We start from the raw sequence: 17365 nt of genomic DNA on the forward strand, positions 1-17365 counted from the left end.
GCCACAAATATCAACAAAAGGCACATTTTGAGGCGAAAGGGATGCGACCTGGGAGAGCCGAGCTCCCTGTCCATCACTCGGAAGTGCTGTGAATGGCTACAAAGGCCCCCAGAGTGAGACTTTGTGGGATTTGGACGTTGCCAAGAGCAAATGCCACATCGCCTTGCCAAGTATTAGGGAGAGGACAAGAAAATCCCCCCCACACGTAGAGAAATATCAACAAAACTGCAGCATAAAGGCCACATTCATGGGCACACAAAGCCATAGAGGCTGGATGGTATAGGGCTAAACGGAGTGCATTATGTTGCACTGATGCCACAAGGTCTGAGGTGGAAGTTAGGCCTCTGCTTTACATTCCAAGAAAAGGGGTACACAACCGTGACTCTGGGGGGAAATACAGTTGCCCTGTGCCTTAATCTATCATTCTGACTGTCATTCTATCCACTGTGCACTGCCAAGTGAATTAAAGACACTTTAAGAAGCTCAATGAACGCCTTTTGTGTCCCATTATCTTCCTGTTCCACAGGCTTTGTGAGCAACGTTACGCATCACCGAATCAGTAATGTCTTGAAAGGCTGTTTGGAAAAGAAATATCCGCTCATCGGATTCACACATCCTTTGACCACAGTGCATTGAAAGTGAAGGCGTTGACTTCCAAAATGGAAAAAAAGGCTCAAATTATCAGACGATTCCACGCCAGCTGCTGGCTCAAGAGGAAGAATTTAACACACATTCCTCTACATATTCTTGCGCTGTATGGAACAATCTGCATTCAGCGTGTCCCTCCACATTTACACACATTACATCCGATAGTTTTATAGATAATGAGACGTTTTGTTCCTGTCAACAAATGCCTGATGAGCTGTAAACTGAAAACTGATACTAAAATTAACTGAAACATCTCAGTTTCTCTAAATTTGTCTTATGCATTAAATTTGAATGGTATTATATTAATCTTAAATAGGTTTTCCAATCATAATTCTGAAATCTGATTTATAATTGTGCATACAGTTATGAGCCATCAGACATGTTTCCCTTTATTGTCAAGCATTACTGGGAGGTTTGCTGGTATGGATGCAGATTAGCAGGAAACCATTTAAAAGTATGTGAAGTAGACAATCAAACTCTATGGATTCATACCATAATTTAACCACAGTGTGTTTGATATCTTCTCTTCTCTGAATCCTCGACATCATCATCGTCAAGATAAAAACACTGCAGCATGTTCAGCCCAGGCTGTCAAGTGAAGAATAGGTCTGTTTAAAAGGAGCTTCCTCCTCTGAAATAAAGGTTAAATTCCTGTGTGCATGGGCATTAAAAGGTAAAATGACAGGGGTTAACCTTGCTGAGGCATCACAGCCCTCCGCCGGGTCAAGCACACATCGGGCACCTTTCCACAGAGGAACACACAGAGAGGGTCTTGTTCTGCGGCCCATGTGCAGGTCAGCGCCGGCAGGTAGGAGTGAAATGATAGGCCTCCCCAGAGACGCAGCACAGAGGCCACACTGTTTCCCCACAGCTAAAGCATCCACTGGAATGCAATATGGGGCGGCAGGTAACTTTCAGTTCACCGCATACCTTTATCGAAAATCTTCAAATCCCAGGAAAGCCCCAGCCTGCCGCCTGACACTTTGGTGGGAACTCAGAAACAGGGGCAGATAGAGAGCTGAGCCTGACAGGCATCAAACTGAAATGAGGATTAGATTCTTAAGGAGGGAGAGAGATGTCCCTTATGTCCAGAGTTTGCTCTGCTCGTTACTTGACACCAATTGAAGGCAGGCAAACAGATACCTAATAATAATGCAAAGCTTTTATATAAACACAAAAATCATTAAAAATGTCTTATTTTTTGGCATTTTAAGCCACAGTACACAAGCAACAGTAAAGAAAGCCATCTAAAAGAACATTTCCTACAATGCTGATGACAGAAACAAGGGCCATAAATTACTACATAGTGGACTTTTGATCAACATGTGGCCAGAAAGAGGACTTTGAAAGCACTTGTTGATCTGTATCTGCTAGAAACATGAAAGTAGATACAGAAGTTCTTAAAAATGAGGCATATAAATCTGCTCTATTTGCTAAATGCTGCTTTATGTTTAATACATTCCAGTACGTGTCAGAGCTATCTGATGAAAAACGCTTTCAAGCTAAAAAAGCACACTTGAGAACATACATAATGTACAGCATACCCAGTCATGCCTGCATCTGTAGCCATGCTGGTAACATGGCTCGACGGACTGTCTGTCGGACTACTGGTCGGCCAGTCCACCACTATTTCATGGTCCTCAGAGGATGAATCCTAATAACTTGGATGCTCTACTAACTTTTGCACCATTTCCATTCCAGTGTGTCCACTGATTTGGTTAATGACAACATATCTGCAAGACTAATAAAACTCCCATCAGCCTGAGCTTCAGCCTAAGCATTATGCCTGCAAAACATCAGCATGTTAGCATTCTGACGTTAGCATTTAGCTAAAAGCACCACTGTGCCTGAGCACATCCTCACAGAATCTCTATCATGTGTTGACTCTTAGTCTTGCTTACATGAAACTATTAGTAGCTCCATCACAGACTTCATTTAAACAGCAACTTTATCTAAGGACCAGTGAAATGTACTTAAAATACCTCACGCCCGGCCCTCCGATGCTGCAACAAGCAGAGGGTCAATACACGGTCGTCTTATCAGGTTCAACTGGCTACCAAAGAAATCCCTACTTATACAGCAGCAGACACATGGACATTGCGTTGGAGTCCAATCAACTCTTAATTTATCTCTGGCCTTCCTCTGTCAAACATCTGACCTCCAGGATATGTTCAGGCTCATTTTAAAGCAGTGTGATTCAAAGTCAATAGAAAGACAGAAGTGGCCAGAAATAGACTAAATTAGTCAGTGTGAACGGAGGTGTAGACACCCGTGTGAGTTCACCTAACACTGTATAACCCAAACTCATGCATACAAAGAAAAAGGACAAAAGAAACTGTAGTAAAATAAACAGAGCTTCAGCTGCTGGAAGAATTTTCAATCAGTCTGAGCCATGGTGCTTACTTTGCTAGATGGTACCTTGACATTTTAGACCGAAAAATCATTCATATAAGATGAAAACTCTCATTGTGTTCAGTCTGAACACGTCTTTAAACTGTGTTTCAATCTCTTCATCAGCTGTTTTACACTGACTACTCATCGCCTGACACTGCAAGCGCTATCAGCTATTCTGAGCTAACGTGCAGTTAGCGGCAGGTTTGATTTAGGCTGTTATAGCACAAGCTTTGGGGATTTGATCATGCCATTTTTAGATAAATGAGGAACCCGATCCGTTTATAAGGTCTAAATACTATTTAAAATCCAACAGCTGTTTGTCTGTATAGGATAGTATTCTCTACTGTGTCCTTGACGTGGTTTGCAAGCTGTGCCAACCCAATATCACAATCCATCAACTTCATTTAATTCATTCAAATGTGTCTTTGCAGCAAGGTTGTGTTCTGTTCTTCTGCCAACTGTCTGTCAGTCCATGTATTGCCATTATACAAGAAACCATAGATTCAAAACACACAGCACACATTCTTCTTGAAGCCTATTCAAGACCCCCTCATCTGGTTCAAAGACGTGGTTGTGTACTTTGGTCTTACATGAGGGTTTTACTTTCTGGCCGATTGTTATCGCACTTCAAAGTTGTGCGCTGTGGGCCTCCCTGAGCGCAGCTGACAGGAGCATCCAAACTCTCCTCTTCATCTGGGAAACAAACCGCAAGCATCACGCATACACAAGAAGCAATTACAACAGGAAGCCAACTGTCTGCACCTGAGCACACCTCCGACACAAACCTCAGCGTGGAGGAAGGGACCACCGGTGTGCAAAGAAAAGCATTTGGCAAGATACATATGCCTGAAAGTGATTCAGCACTAAAGTTTAGAAGCATTATATGCATTACAGCGCAAAATCAGTTAACAATGACAGCACTCAGCTATCGAGTGATTCGAATTCTGACAACAAACTGTCTCTTCAGTCTGCTCTTGCAGAGCAGCTCCACATTTTTCAAGGGACTTCGAAAATGTTCCCTTTAAATCATAAGTGAATGCTGATTGTTTATGCGCAGCATGACTGACACTTGGCTTCTTCACTTCAGTGACTATTTTCAACACTTTAGCACCACTTCATTACTTCAACCACAGCTCTGCTGGCAGAGCCGGAGCGTTCATTTCCCACCGCTCTCCATGTGCCCACAGCCCTGCACGCCTCGGTGCCAGCTGTTTGTCTGTGCCACCAGACGAGTCAGCATATCCAGGAAAAGTCATACGAGATGTCTAGAAGTGTCTCTTTGGTGTTACTTCCCAGCAGCACAGGAATTATGGTTAGAATATGAAGTATTATGTCTGTGCAGTGGTGGGCAATAATATGTGTGTATTATATCAGCATTAAAAGGATTTTCCATCCACATAACTACTATACAAGGTGTCATCTAGACCAGTGATTCCCAACCAGAATCAGGGATGCAGCCATTGGGTACTTTGAAAGATTGTGGAGGAGCTCAGATAAGAAAAATAGAAATTATGGTTGGATAAAAGAATATATCCACATAAATGTATCTAAGGGAAAAAAAAACAGCCAAATTGAGCGTTTTAATCATAACGTATTTATCATTTGTTACGGCACAGAATCCACCTCCCACTGTCAGTGGATCAATCAGTTTTAAACTAAATGGCTGAATGAAATCGATAAATAGTTGAAAATTCCAGCCTCGGCAACCCCAAATGGTGATAATGTGAATTTTATATCAGCCAAACCATCTGAGAAAAAGACAAGAGACCGAGCCTAACCATCGACAGGTCCAGGAAACCCAGATCACAGCAAAAACCACGTCAACAGAGGATAACAGGACCGCGGTTTTAGTGAGTAGGAAAGGCTGTGCTGTCTTATCTACTGCATGTCTCATGAAACCCACAGCACTTTGGGTTAATCTCACACTGTTCATCTTAAACAGCCAAACTGATGCCACATTAGCTCGGTAAACGGGGAAAAAGCCTCATATCTTCCATGATCAACAGTAACCAAACACACTCACCGACCAAAGGCAGATTACATTCTGAATGCAGCATCAGTGATGCTTTTCTGTGGTTTGTGGTGCTGATGGGAGTGTTGTTTATCTTCATCCAGAGCTTTAAGACTTTTTCCAAATACACCAAACACAAGTGCTGATTATCACATTAGAAATAACTCATCCCTGAATGGTCTGGGACTGACATATGAGGGGAGGGGGGGATCAGTGCAGGTCAGAGGTCACTGACCACATTCCACAGGGCAGAGATTAGAGCCTCTGGCTGCAAAGCACGTTTACAATTTAACAAACTTATACACATTTAACTGACCAGCTAACCCGAGAGACACGCCAGCACCAGCAGAGGGTAAGAAAAGTCAGTTATTCCAGGTACAGCACTCACGATCCCTGTGCCTTTGTCATGGAGTGCCAGCATGACTGAACTTGGACTTCTCAGAGTTGCCCTTGGCGGTCATTATGGTGAATGGTTTACCTCATTCACCAGCAGAAGCTCTGAGTGAATGCCTAATGTCAAAGCAGGTATTAAAACACACAATACAACTGGATTGATGGTTGTGTACAAGCTGCCTCTTAACTCACCTGACAACCTCTGGCTATATTCTCCTCTGCGTGTGAGCGGGCTAAAAAACACTCATTACTGCTGAGGATAGTCCGCATTTCCCTTCAGAGGACTGTGGAGACTTTGGTTTGTCAAGTGCAACCAAAGGTCAACAGTTCTTATCTTAATCCCAGTCTGACATAAAGATAGTCAATTGGGTTGTAAAGCACGCATATAAATGTCAATAAACTTGTTGAGTGTGCGGTGAAAACAGCCTGAACGAACACGCAGCCCCGTCTGGACAAACTCCAGCCCGCTCGCGTTTTGGCGCACGGCCGCGTCCTCCGCGCGTCCCTCCTGCCACCACTTACCTTTAACGCTCCCTCTTTCTTCTTCTCTTCCTCCTCATGGCGGTAAACGGGCATTTGCAGAAAGTCCTCTTCACAGCAGATGAAGCTCACCGTGCATCCCATCCGAGCAAAGCCAGGGCGCACTCGTCCAAACCCATTCAACGCTTCACCGCTCGGTTCCCCTCTGCTGCAGCGCAGTTATGGTGACTTCAGTCCACTCAAACAGGCGACAAATGCGCGCAGCGGGGCTGACATCACTGCACTGTCAGTCGAGCACTGAAAGGGAGTTGTTGAAGGAGTTTTCCAAGAGTTTCCAGCACTTGTTTTCACGCACCGGGCGCTGACTGGCTGGCACGCTGAGGTGAGGTGACTTCCTCCTGGAAACACAGTGAGGACAAACAGGTAGCTGCAGGCTGCAGCGTGGAAACACACACACACACACACACACACACACACACACACACACACACACACACACACACACACACACACACACACACTCTCTCTCTCTCTCTCTCTCTCTCTCTCTCTACCTTTAAATTTGTGTTTTCATTTGGTTTTGTGATTGGCGGTTCAAGCTGCCACTCAAAAAGGGGGGCTGATTGCTCAGTAGCCTTCACCTGTGCATTAAACCCTCAACTACATCCAAAATCTGCCCATATGATTTCATTTATTTGGATCCGGACAGTAAAAGAAAAGAACTCTCTTCTCGTGTTTTCAGCTGGTGTCAATTTGGCCCTAAAAGTCCCTTTTTTCTTTTTTTTATTAACTGTAGAACTTGTCACGTTCAACATGTGACATTAAGACAATAACAGAAGAACAAGGACGTCATAATGAGATAAACTAACCTGGGCTCATAAATGCCCTCCAGCCCCAGCTGACTCACCAAACCGCTGGACTGGGATCAGTCGTTGCGCTCTGCAGGAGTCGAGTCTGACTGGTGGAGACAGTTTCCATGCAGTTATGCTGCCCCCTCCTGGGTGATTTGTGAAGTAGTACTCAGAACTATTCTATCATTTTTTAACGTTAAGTTTTCATTTTAACTTTTTTGCGATTCTGTCGCATAAAAAGACGTTAATGTAACAAAGGTACATCACGATCATCATTCAGAATCAGATTTATTGTCCCAGTATGTGTTCACACACAAGGAGTTTGATTATATTTCAACAGATATACATAGAAAAAATAGATATATCTATATGCAAGTGTTTCTGTAACTGTTGGCAGCACATTGGACGAGGTGAGAACCTGCAGCCTGTAACAAACTGCTGACCTAGATCCAGACCTTCCAGTCTGTAACCAGTATGTGTCAGTTGTGTTAGGAGTTTTAGTAGTGAGCCGTGCTGTGTATTGTACATATGACATAACCATGTTTGCTTACAGGTGGGTGTTATGATTAAACTGACTTTCAGAGGAGAGAAGGTGTTTTGTAGATTGCAGACAAATTAAACAGTGGATTCAGTTTCTAGTACATAAGGTTCTATATTGACCTGACCACAGCTTTCCTCTCTCCTTTAAAATGTGTCCATGTCAAATCCTTTCATGCTTTCATACATTGAGCAGTTACAGAGATTTCTCTTCACATGCATCAAATTACTGACTTTGTTTATTTGGCATCTTTATTTAAGTCCAGCAATGTAAGTGTTAGCGTTAGACACAATATGCAAGACTTTATTGTCATATCCAAAGGAAAAAATAAACATCTGACACAATGAATTTGCTTTCAGGACACACACATACATAATGAAAACACAATTCAAGGCTTTAAATACACTTTTGCCTCTCTTTTGTTTATTATTACGCTCTTTATTCCAACCCTGAAGCTTAGATCACGACTCTTCACTGATGTTATTGAGCTACAAAGACCATTTCATAAAAAGCAAGTTTCCAGGAAATCCATGTCAACACATTCTTACTCTGTTCTCTCATTTCTTAATCTCAATTTTAAAAAGCATGATGAACATCGAAGTCATCTTTGACAAGTATACGATGCTGGTGCATGAATTTATCTAACTTTATGTCATCTGTGTCTCACTCTTACTACATCAGAAATACTGTATATATGAACAGTGTTTCATTCAAAGCGAATCAAACTGCGTTTTCACCTCCTCTGTCCACAAAGTGTAGGCTTACAGGTCTGTCTGGTGTCAGAGTGATGCGGTTGATGCATTTAAACTCTCTCATTGTCGGGTCTGGTTTGATTTCAAACTGCCTGATTAGCTGGAGGGAAAAGAAAGAAGAAGCCGCTTTATTATTGGACCAGGCTGAATGAGGCCTCCTGCATTAACTGAGATTTTTCACTTTCTTACACGCAGCTGCAGCAATGGGCAACTTCTTTTAGCCTTAAAGCTGCACTAATCAATATTTTCATGTTAAGAATGACTAAAATAACAATGTGAATGAATGTGAAAGAGGTCACTTGTGGTGAAGTCTGCAGTTCCCTGCAGCTCCACAGGGCATTTTAGCATCTTTCAGCTCTTTATTTTGTTTTGTTTTCTTTCAGTACTGTGCAGCTAATTCAGGTGCTTGCTTGCACTATTAAAAGGCTGCAAATCAGTCCTTTCCACTACAGTTTTTTTCTCAAGAATTTGGGGTTTTAGAGACCAAAATAGAGCTAAAAGTGGCTTATTTAAGTTTGTCAGGTGGCCAGAAACACACTATGTTATTGTGAAGGAACAGCTTTGTGTTGTTGAGGTATGTCATTGCTTTGTTTCCCGCTTGTTCCATACAGCAGCACAACTGCTGATGAGCACAAGCACCAGAGCTAATGATTCAGTGCAATGTGATGTCTTTTCTGGAGAAATTACAACACCGTGTGTCATCTCTTTGTGGTTCAGCCTCTTTTGTGTTCCTCATTAAAAGGCCCTGAAAACGTACTGACCTTCAACATCCGTGCCCGGTTTTAAAGCAGTGTTTCACTGTTGTTTGATGCCATCGAGCTTTACATGACATCATGTGCATTCAGTAGATGTTGCAGGGGTTTTCCTACTCGTCACTTACCCGAGACAGCACCAGATACATCTGAAGCTCAGCGATCCGGCGACCGACGCAGCCTCTCACTCCGAAGCCAAACGGGATGGCGCCAAAGGCGTTGGGCCTCTCTCGGCCGTCACGGAGCCACCTCTCCGGCTTAAATGTGAACGGCTCTGGGAATGTGTCCTCATCATGACTGATGGCATAGTGAGAAAACGTGAAAGCAGTCTGGAGAAAAAACAGTGGAGAGACAAAATACTGAAACTCTGATCAAACATGAAACCTGAATCTAAATGCATTTGTTTTGTTTATAGTTCTAATTAACTTTACCGGAGTTTCTCTTTGCAATATCATGAAGTTATAATGCTAATAGACACAAAACAAGTACAGAAAGTCTGATAATGGTGAAAAAAGCAGACCCACTTTCTTTGGAAATTGATATCCACCAATCATGACATCCTTGTCTATCACAACCCGTCCATTCAAAGGAACCACAGGGTACATCCTGCAAAACAAGAGGGGATCATTTCATTTGGTTTGGTTTAGGCTGGATGTTGTTGCTGAATGATGGAGGACAAGTAAACGGCCTGTGTGGAAGCGGAAAATCAGCCATCATAACGCCGTAACCTCTCTCACCTCAGTGACTCCTTCACAACGGCCCTTAAATACGGCATCTGAGAGACCTCCGCAGCAGAGGGTACCCGGGCCTCTGGGACCAAAGTGGACACTTCTTCATAAAGTCTGTCCTGACTTTGAGGGTACAGGGACAGCAGGTGCAGAGTCCATGTGAGGGCGTTGGAGGTCTTGACAACACAGAAACAGGCAGAGATGCAAATCCATAGAAACATAAACCTCACGTGCAGATGCAGAAGAAAACGCAGCATTGAGAGGCAGCCCTGCAGCCCAGCTTATATTTTGACATTTCATAATGATTAATTTTAAGAATGTATGAGATTATTCATTATATTGTATTATATTTATATTTAATATATCTAGGCTATATTAATCTGTGCATTTGCTGAATTTACTACTTGACTGACGCAGATGAGCTCATTCTGTTATACTTGTGTTTTCAGTGTCCCAGCTTTTTTGGAATCAAGGTTCAGAATAACATGCAAGATCCAAACTGAAGACACTGGTTTAACAGTGTGTACGACAGTCACCTGAGTCATCACAACACGTCTTTTTTTTTTTAGTGGACTTAAGCATAAAATCCCGGCTTGACTCTTACCGTGTCCAGTCCTGCTATTAGCAGCTCAGAGATGCTGCCGTACACATCTTTAGTGCTCATCTGAGGGTTTTGGAGGAGGTACGTCAGGTATTCACCCTCCACATCCTGGTTGTTGTCCAAGCGCTGCTGAATGGACTCCATTTTCTTGTCAATCAAGTTTGTGGCTAAAATAATCGCAGAAGTGGAAGAGAAGATCCATTTCAGCTCTTTTCAAAAGAAAAACTGAAACTATTTCTGCCTCATTTTAAAGGTAAATACTTTGATATTCTGGTAAAAATCCTTATTCAATTTCTTGTTAACTGTTGATTTTGTAGGCTGAAACTGAACCTGCATTCTGCTGCGGTTCTGCAGGCAGTCATTCACACCCGGTACATTTGGTTTGTTTACCGCAAACAAAAACCAAAGTGGAAAAGAAGCACATGATTTTAACCATCTGATGGCCGTAGCTTCACATTAACTGTTCTGAGAGCAGCGTCAGTCTTCTCATAGAACTATCTATTGCTTTGAAGGAGAGCTGATCGGCTGATGATACTTGCATTGATCCTGATGTTCAACAATGAACTTTTTTCAGTTAGAAGAGCTCAGTTGTACATGATGTCGGCAGTTTTGTCACACTTTATTTCACAGCCCATTTTCACTTTGCTTATCCAAATGCTACACACACACACACACACACACACACACACACACACACACACACACACACTGCCATCATTACTCACAAAAGGCAGAGAAACAGAACAGTAGTAGAGTCAAATCAATGCATCCTAACCAACACCTCAGCTTTGTTTGTCTCCTTCGCAACTCACCGAAGCTGAAGATGCCATCCCAGGCTGCGATGTAGCGCCCCCAGAAGGGAAGTATGCTGCGGCTCCACTTGGGCATCAACACCACGATAAAGTTGTTGGAGAACATCTTGGACACTGCGCTGATAAAGTCTTGTGTACTTTTAGGGATTTCCTTTTCCAGACATCCAAGCTTTGTCTCAAACAGAATGGAGGCAATGGCTGAATGGTGAAGGTTGAGATTTAGGATGAGAAAAGAAAATGATTAAGAACCTATCTGCAAATCATTAAAAAAAAAACTTTTCCTCTCAGTTTTCTACAAACCTTCCAGTGAGAAACGATGGAACTCGTTGTTTATGTTGGTCACCAAATCTCCCGTGGGGCTGCACTGACGCAGGTAGCAGATCCTCTTCATGAAGTCTGTAATAATGTCATTGAGAGTGTCGCCATACTGTGCAGAATCCCTCGGATGCAGCATGCGCTTGTTCAGCACCGCCCTGAAGTTGTACCAGTTCTCCCCTTCCCTGAGAGCAGAAAGAGTCACAAAGGCTGATAAAGTTTTGTCCCAGCTAAGATTTCCAAACGTGAGAAACGAGAGATTAGTTTTGCCCAGTGGAGGATTAACTCACAGCCTGTATTTTGAATTTAAGAAGAACACTGGGTTACATGTAGTTAAATCTCCTTTCTTTCCGCCCACGTCTGATCTAACAGCTGTCATCATCAGATCTAACACCTAACACACTCCTCAAGGTCCACTCTCTTAAATTCACCATTTCACCACATCTCATCATCTTCATTAAGACTGTGAGATGAGGTTGAAAGTGTACGGCAACTTCCTTTTACTAATCACAGAACATACAGCGCCTTGCAAAAGTATTCACCCCCCTTGGCTTTTACCTACTTTGTTACATTGCAACCTGTAATTTAAATGTTTTTTTAAATCTGAATTTTATGTCATGGATGTGCACAAAATAGTCTAAGTTGGTGAAGTGAAATGAGAAGTTTCCTGTTATTTTGTCCTGTTTGTCGTTTGTTTCACAATTTACACAAAAACACAAAACACACACAAAAAAAAAAAAATCACATGTTCAAAGTTGTAGGCATGTTCTGTAAATGAAATGATGCAAACCCTCAAACAATCCATTTTAACTGCAGGTTGTGAGGCAACAAAACATGAAAAATGCCAAGGGGGGTGCATACTTCACGACGTACAAGTCCAGCTGTAGTTCCCTGCAATACTGAGTTGACTTCAGACACCTATTTTAATTAAAACTTGCCAATGTATTTAAAGTATCTGTTCACTTCACCCAACCCCACTGGGGTATTAGACGTGTGGTTGCAGGGAAATGGGAATGGAGCACTGATATGCACATTTTGTCTTCACTAGTCTTACTCCGTGAAAGGCCCGTAGCCAAATCCTCTCATGTCTCGATATTCTTTCCACGAGGACATGTCTCCTCGGCTTGGGAAAGTGTCATCGTTCCTCAAGACCTCCTCCAGCAGGTTTGGAGTGTTCACACACACTGTGTTTAAACAGTCTCTGTATATGGGCCCGTACAGCTGTTTTTCATAGATCTGATGGGGGACAAAGAGAATGCAAGATACATGAGTTAACAGAGAAACCTGTGGCAAACAATCTCTTAATGCATGAGCGAAGAAGAAGAACTATAACCACTTAAACTGCTGCTTCATCACGGCCTGTATCACTACAATCAAGTTTGAATGTTGGTGCCATTAAGCAATTCTACTATTAAAAAATACATTGCATGTTTACTATAAAGCCAGTATCACAGGTGTGAGTGAGTGCGACTGAATGCTGGTCACCTCACATGAAGTAGTCCTGCAGAGAAGGAAAACAATCCTCTCCTCTGTGAGAGTCAGCTGACACTGGCTGTAAGCAGCTATTGTGAAAGCAACCAGCCTCACCCTTTCTATTATGCATTGTGTCTCAGTCACTCATAACACCCCTTTTTTCCCCCCCAAGAAATTACCAAAATTGTCAGCGGGTCACCTTAGCTACCAAAGTGAAGTCATATGAAAGATTTCTGGAAGGATCGCACAGAAAGCATGCAGCTCTTTTATATGCAGATTAAAACCTGCTGGATACATATATCTGGGTCATCCAGAGACCACGGCGTAGGCCTACCTGCAGCTCGTGCATACGGTTGTGGAAACCCTGAAACGTCATTCTGTATATCAGCTTCGAGAAGCTGACACGTGGGAGGTCCTCTAGTGTCCGAGGCTTCTCCTGGAAGGTGGAGACAGGCCCCGGGGTGGAGGAGATGCTTCCCACACCCCTGGAGCAGGCCCGGGTCACAGCAGTAGAGCAGGACAGCAGCCCGCTGCCCTTCCTCCACATCACACTCCGGCACAGCCATGCAGCCATGACGGGGGCAGACTAGGAAATGCGCAAGGCTCCTGTTGCATCTAAGAGTCCAGCAGAGTAGGGATGGGCCATGTCTCGCACAACAGTTAACCCTTCCAGCTCAACTCTAGAGGATCAAACAGAACCAGGAGCCAATGCAACCACACATCTGTGGTGCAGAATGCTGAAAAGCCATTTTGTAGTCATTGTGTATTAATACCTCACTAAAATATATAGGAACAGTATTTTCATTTAAAGAATTATTAAAATAAAACAAGCATGCTATTCAAAGATTCCACTTAACAAGTTAATATTCCCGATAAAAACCAAAAAGATTGTAGAGCATATAAATGTAAAATACAGATCTATCATGAAATATAGATTAGCTACATATCAGATACTGCAACTTCAAAGATGAGATAAAACTAGAAATTAACTCTACAGCAAATGTAATGTTTGACCTCATCAGCTTCATTGATTTTTGCTGGGTGGTGCTTTGTTTACATGTAGATCGCTGACTGAGCCTTTAAACTGAGCACGTGGTCCAACAGCTGGTCTACTGGATGCACGGTGCACATGAGGAAAGACCCGCATCAGTGCATGCTTTGTGGTCTGTGTTCAAAACATTTTGTCAGGATGAATTAAGTTCTCTAAACTACACTGCTGCCTGTTGAGCAGCTTCACTGATGAAGCTCAGGCTCCAGTCCTTTGCTCAGGGGAACTCCATGATAGTCCGAATTGGGGAGGATGTGTCTTTCACATGATGCCATGAAATGATCAGAAATGTATTTATTTGGTATCAGTCGTATACGGCATATACAGTCTGTGGCACTGATGCACATGTGTAATACTATAACTTCAACAAGAATGTTTCTCTTTATTCAGTCTCCAAACACCTTCCTGTCCTGTCATTCTTTCATTCGGGCAACATTGGCTATAGATCCTTCAGGGTCCATTTTGTGCATCAGAAAGTGTCCTTGCACCTGAGCGGCGCTGATCTCAGAGTGGGCGGCCAAGGCACACTGGGCAAACCGCTCTCCTTCAGAGGCCGGCTCGTCTGGGTAGAACCGGCGGAACATCTGTGTGAGCTGCCAGTGAGTGCAGTGACCAATGTAGTGCTTCAGATCAACACGGCCGGGTCGGATCAGTGCTGCGTCTAACCTGCGAGCAGAGATTACACGTAAGGGTGCCCTTAACGTTACTGAAACACTCTAAAAATGGATGTAAAACACATTTAAGTAGCTGTGATGTGCTGTAGGTCGTGGTGTTCATTTTAAAAAGGTATTCATGTAACTGGGTGAGTCTTAATTATAGTTTGTGATTTACTTTAAACTAGTTGAAATATTTTGAATCTGAGTTACCTGATTTGTGATCACAAGGAGGCAGCATAACACGCTGAAAACACAACATTAGTGTAGCTGCAGTTGTAGTGTTTTTCCTGAAAGCAGCTGCTGTGGCCTGAAACAGGCCTCAAGAGTACAGGCGCTCTGATCAAGGTGTTTTATGAGCCACATCAATCAATACTGACTGCGTTTTTTGGTTTGTTAGAGCAGCTAGTATAACAGTATTACAGGTCAGTTTGACTGGTTTGTAGTGTATTAAGAGCTCCACCAGGTGGCAGCGTAATCTTGGCAATAAATGCTGTGTGACTGTGCAGTTTGAGGCAAAGAACCACAAAACGTCAATCTTGTTGGTTCCTTGTTTAGATGTAGCCTTTGTGCATGTTTTGACTTTTTTTTTGTTCTCAGTGTTTATTTCAGCTGAAGATGTTTTCACTTTTTTGCTTGTGCCATAAAAAATGCGTTCTCTCTACTCTTAGTAGTACCTGTCAATGAAGTTGGTGGTCATAAAAACTATCCTGGCCTCAGATGAAGCCACTCCATCCAGAGCATTAAGCAGGCCACTGAAAGTCAGTCTTCCCATTCCCTGGTAGGCCAGAGGGTCTGCGAGGCAAAGACGAAAGGGATTTGAAAGTCAAAGACAGTCTGACTGAACAACTGCAGCTTATAATTGTCTTAATAGTCAGTTCTGCATCTTACAAACCCAAAAACATAGGGCATAAATAAAACTACATTTTATGAGTTCATGTAAATAGGAGAAAAATAAACAAAATCCTAAACCACTGGTCCTTCCCTGATACTCACTCTCTGTAGGAAGCAGGTCTCGGCTGACAAACGCTGCATCTACATCCTCCAACAGGATGATGCTTTGCTGCGGTGCGACACTCAGGAGGTGGTTCAGACGGTCATCTGAAAGGGATCGGTCACTCAGGCTCATCAGACAGATGCTGTAGCCCAGCTCCCCTGCCAGCGCCGTGCTAAAACATAAAGATTCATTAAGATAGAAATGAAACTGTGTACAAGCTCTTGACCTTTAGTCTGTCTTTCACACAGAAAGAGAAAAGCACTCTCACATAAAGCTGCTTTTTCCACACCCTGGAGGACCATACAGCAGGTATCCTCTTCTGTAGGGGATGCCTGCATGGACAAAAAACCAACAAACAGCATTAATGACGTCATACAGACTACCATCACAGAGTAACTGAAAATTCTACCACATTTTGCTTTTAAACAGGCAACTGACTCCTGGTCCTGCAGCTGAGGGCAGGAACTGCTTTGAAAATGCTGAGTTGATGCATTCAAGTGCATGTGGGAAACTACAATGGCAGTAAGCCCTTGGCTAACACCAGGAAATCCTACCTCTGTCTGTGTACCACTTGGGGTTTCCGATGAACTCCTTCACGTCATCTACAAGCTTTTCACCCACGCCTACATCCAGAACCACAGAGCTGAGGGGTCTGCGCCGCCGCGGAAACCCAAAGGGCCTCCACTCGGCGCCCATGGCTGTGTACATCACTGTACGTCCCTCCTCCTGCTTCAGGGCCAACTCTCTTGCTGCAAGACATCATTGACAACTGAACTAAGCAACGTCAAAATGTTAAAGAGACGCATCAAAAGTCAAGTGTGCCACAGCTCTCATACGGCGAGCCTCTGTGAGATCTGTGCGTGTCAGGTGTGCAGGTGTACCTGTGCAAACCTTTACCTTCTTGTAAGATATTAAAGAAAATTTGTCTGTCTCTGCCTAAAGCCGTGAAGGTTACAGACTCCCACGGGGTTCCAGTGTGCAGGTCCACCATCTGCTTCTCTCTGGTCCTCTCCACCCTGATCCACTTCCTCCCATACCTGCAGACAACAATGGAAGACAGTGTCAGAGGTTGTACTGGTGACAGAGAAAACAGTATTTGTTGAGCAGATTAATAAACATAGTTTATTGGTAGCATGCCGAACTTCAAGAAGTATCTTTTAAGAACTCTTCTTACCAGATGATGTGGTTCCCAGGACTTGGGTGGAAGTCAAACTGTGTGTGAATCCGTCCACTCTCGTGCGCCAGGTAGGAGGTCTCCACGCTCAGGTGCTGGGTGTGCCTGGCGTGCTTGGTGATCCAGCTAAGCAGCCAGTGGTAGCTCTTATCCCTGCTGGGGACCTCCAGAGTGATCATGTAGTGCCTGCGGAAGAAGACCATTCCCACCTGGGCACCTTTCCTGGCCACTGCCAACGCTGTCCCGACCCCAACTAGTCCAAACCCGGCCCCAAAGTATGGGTTGTCCTTCAGGCCGTCAAGAAAGTCTGACAGGGGCATGTTGCTGATATCTGCACACCCCCAGTGGAACCAGGCTATATAGTTGTTCTAACACTTTGCAATAGAAAATACCGACACACCAAGTGTAAACTCATTTAATCTGTGTGGTAATCCAGAGAGGTTGAAAATGTACGACATCCGTCAGTAAAAAAAAACCTGAAGCTGGGAATCTACAGTTGATGCTAGTTTCTAACGATAGTCATGTTACATAGCTAACATCCACTGACTTGCCTTCCTCGTCTTCACTTCATACCTTCCTCTTGGAGAGATTCACAGTGTGAATAATCCTGAATCGTTATTTGTAAGAAAATTAAAACAAACAATCCAAAACAAACAAAATCCCCATGCTACAATGTATAAATGTGGTGCAGCAGTGACAGCGACCTCTACTACACTTCCTGTGTTTGTCAAAAATCATTCCGACT

At 43.4% G+C, this 17365-nt stretch overlaps 3 protein-coding genes across 3 annotated transcripts in view; all 3 read right to left on the reverse strand.

Annotated features, from left to right (window-relative positions):
* Positions 1-6147, reverse strand: part of tns1b (tensin 1b) — a 151368-nt gene extending 145221 nt beyond the window's left edge. The window contains exon 1 of the mRNA XM_076747214.1: positions 5969-6147. Coding sequence (XP_076603329.1) covers positions 5969-6070 — 102 coding nt within the window. The 5' untranslated portion in view covers positions 6071-6147. The remainder of the gene's footprint in view (positions 1-5968) is intronic.
* An 899-nt stretch (positions 6148-7046) lies between these two features.
* cyp27a1.1 (cytochrome P450, family 27, subfamily A, polypeptide 1.1) lies at positions 7047-13426 on the reverse strand. The gene is made up of 9 exons (XM_076747219.1): positions 13083-13426; positions 12330-12511; positions 11261-11460; positions 10961-11158; positions 10152-10315; positions 9557-9723; positions 9344-9425; positions 8948-9148; positions 7047-8167 (listed from the first exon to the last, which is right to left on the reverse strand). Exons 1-9 carry the CDS (start codon positions 13320-13322, stop codon positions 8036-8038), a joined length of 1566 nt encoding a protein of 521 aa, XP_076603334.1. The 5' UTR covers positions 13323-13426; the 3' UTR covers positions 7047-8035.
* A 364-nt stretch (positions 13427-13790) lies between these two features.
* bcs1l (BCS1 ubiquinol-cytochrome c reductase complex chaperone) lies at positions 13791-17356 on the reverse strand. The gene is made up of 7 exons (XM_076747220.1): positions 16621-17356; positions 16344-16483; positions 16001-16195; positions 15715-15778; positions 15446-15618; positions 15127-15244; positions 13791-14462 (listed from the first exon to the last, which is right to left on the reverse strand). Exons 1-7 carry the CDS (start codon positions 16938-16940, stop codon positions 14210-14212), a joined length of 1263 nt encoding a protein of 420 aa, XP_076603335.1. The 5' UTR covers positions 16941-17356; the 3' UTR covers positions 13791-14209.
* Positions 17357-17365: the final 9 nt, after the last annotated feature.

The sequence above is a fragment of the Chaetodon auriga genome, chromosome 13 (genome assembly GCF_051107435.1).
Source record: "Chaetodon auriga isolate fChaAug3 chromosome 13, fChaAug3.hap1, whole genome shotgun sequence".
Lineage (NCBI taxonomy): Eukaryota > Metazoa > Chordata > Actinopteri > Chaetodontiformes > Chaetodontidae > Chaetodon > Chaetodon auriga.

What these genes read in the sequence shown, in the direction of transcription:
- cyp27a1.1 (XM_076747219.1), bottom strand. Translation starts at nt 13,322, where the DNA reads ATGGCTGCATGGCTGTGCCGGAGTGTGATGTGGAGGAAGGGCAGCGGG. An exon ending in GGCTACGGGCCTTTCACGGA is followed by an intron (nt 11,461 to 12,329) that starts GTAAGACTAGTG and finishes TTCTGCTCTCAG; the next exon opens with GGAAGGGGAGAACTGGTACA. An exon ending in TGTATCTGGTGCTGTCTCGG is followed by an intron (nt 8,168 to 8,947) that starts GTAAGTGACGAG and finishes TTTTCCCTCCAG; the next exon opens with CTAATCAGGCAGTTTGAAAT.
- bcs1l (XM_076747220.1), bottom strand. Translation starts at nt 16,940, where the DNA reads ATGCCCCTGTCAGACTTTCTTGACGGCCTGAAGGACAACCCATACTTT. An exon ending in CCTGGGAACCACATCATCTG is followed by an intron (nt 16,484 to 16,620) that starts GTAAGAAGAGTT and finishes TGTTGTCTGCAG; the next exon opens with GTATGGGAGGAAGTGGATCA. An exon ending in AGACCTGCTTCCTACAGAGA is followed by an intron (nt 15,245 to 15,445) that starts GTGAGTATCAGG and finishes TTTGCCTCGCAG; the next exon opens with ACCCTCTGGCCTACCAGGGA.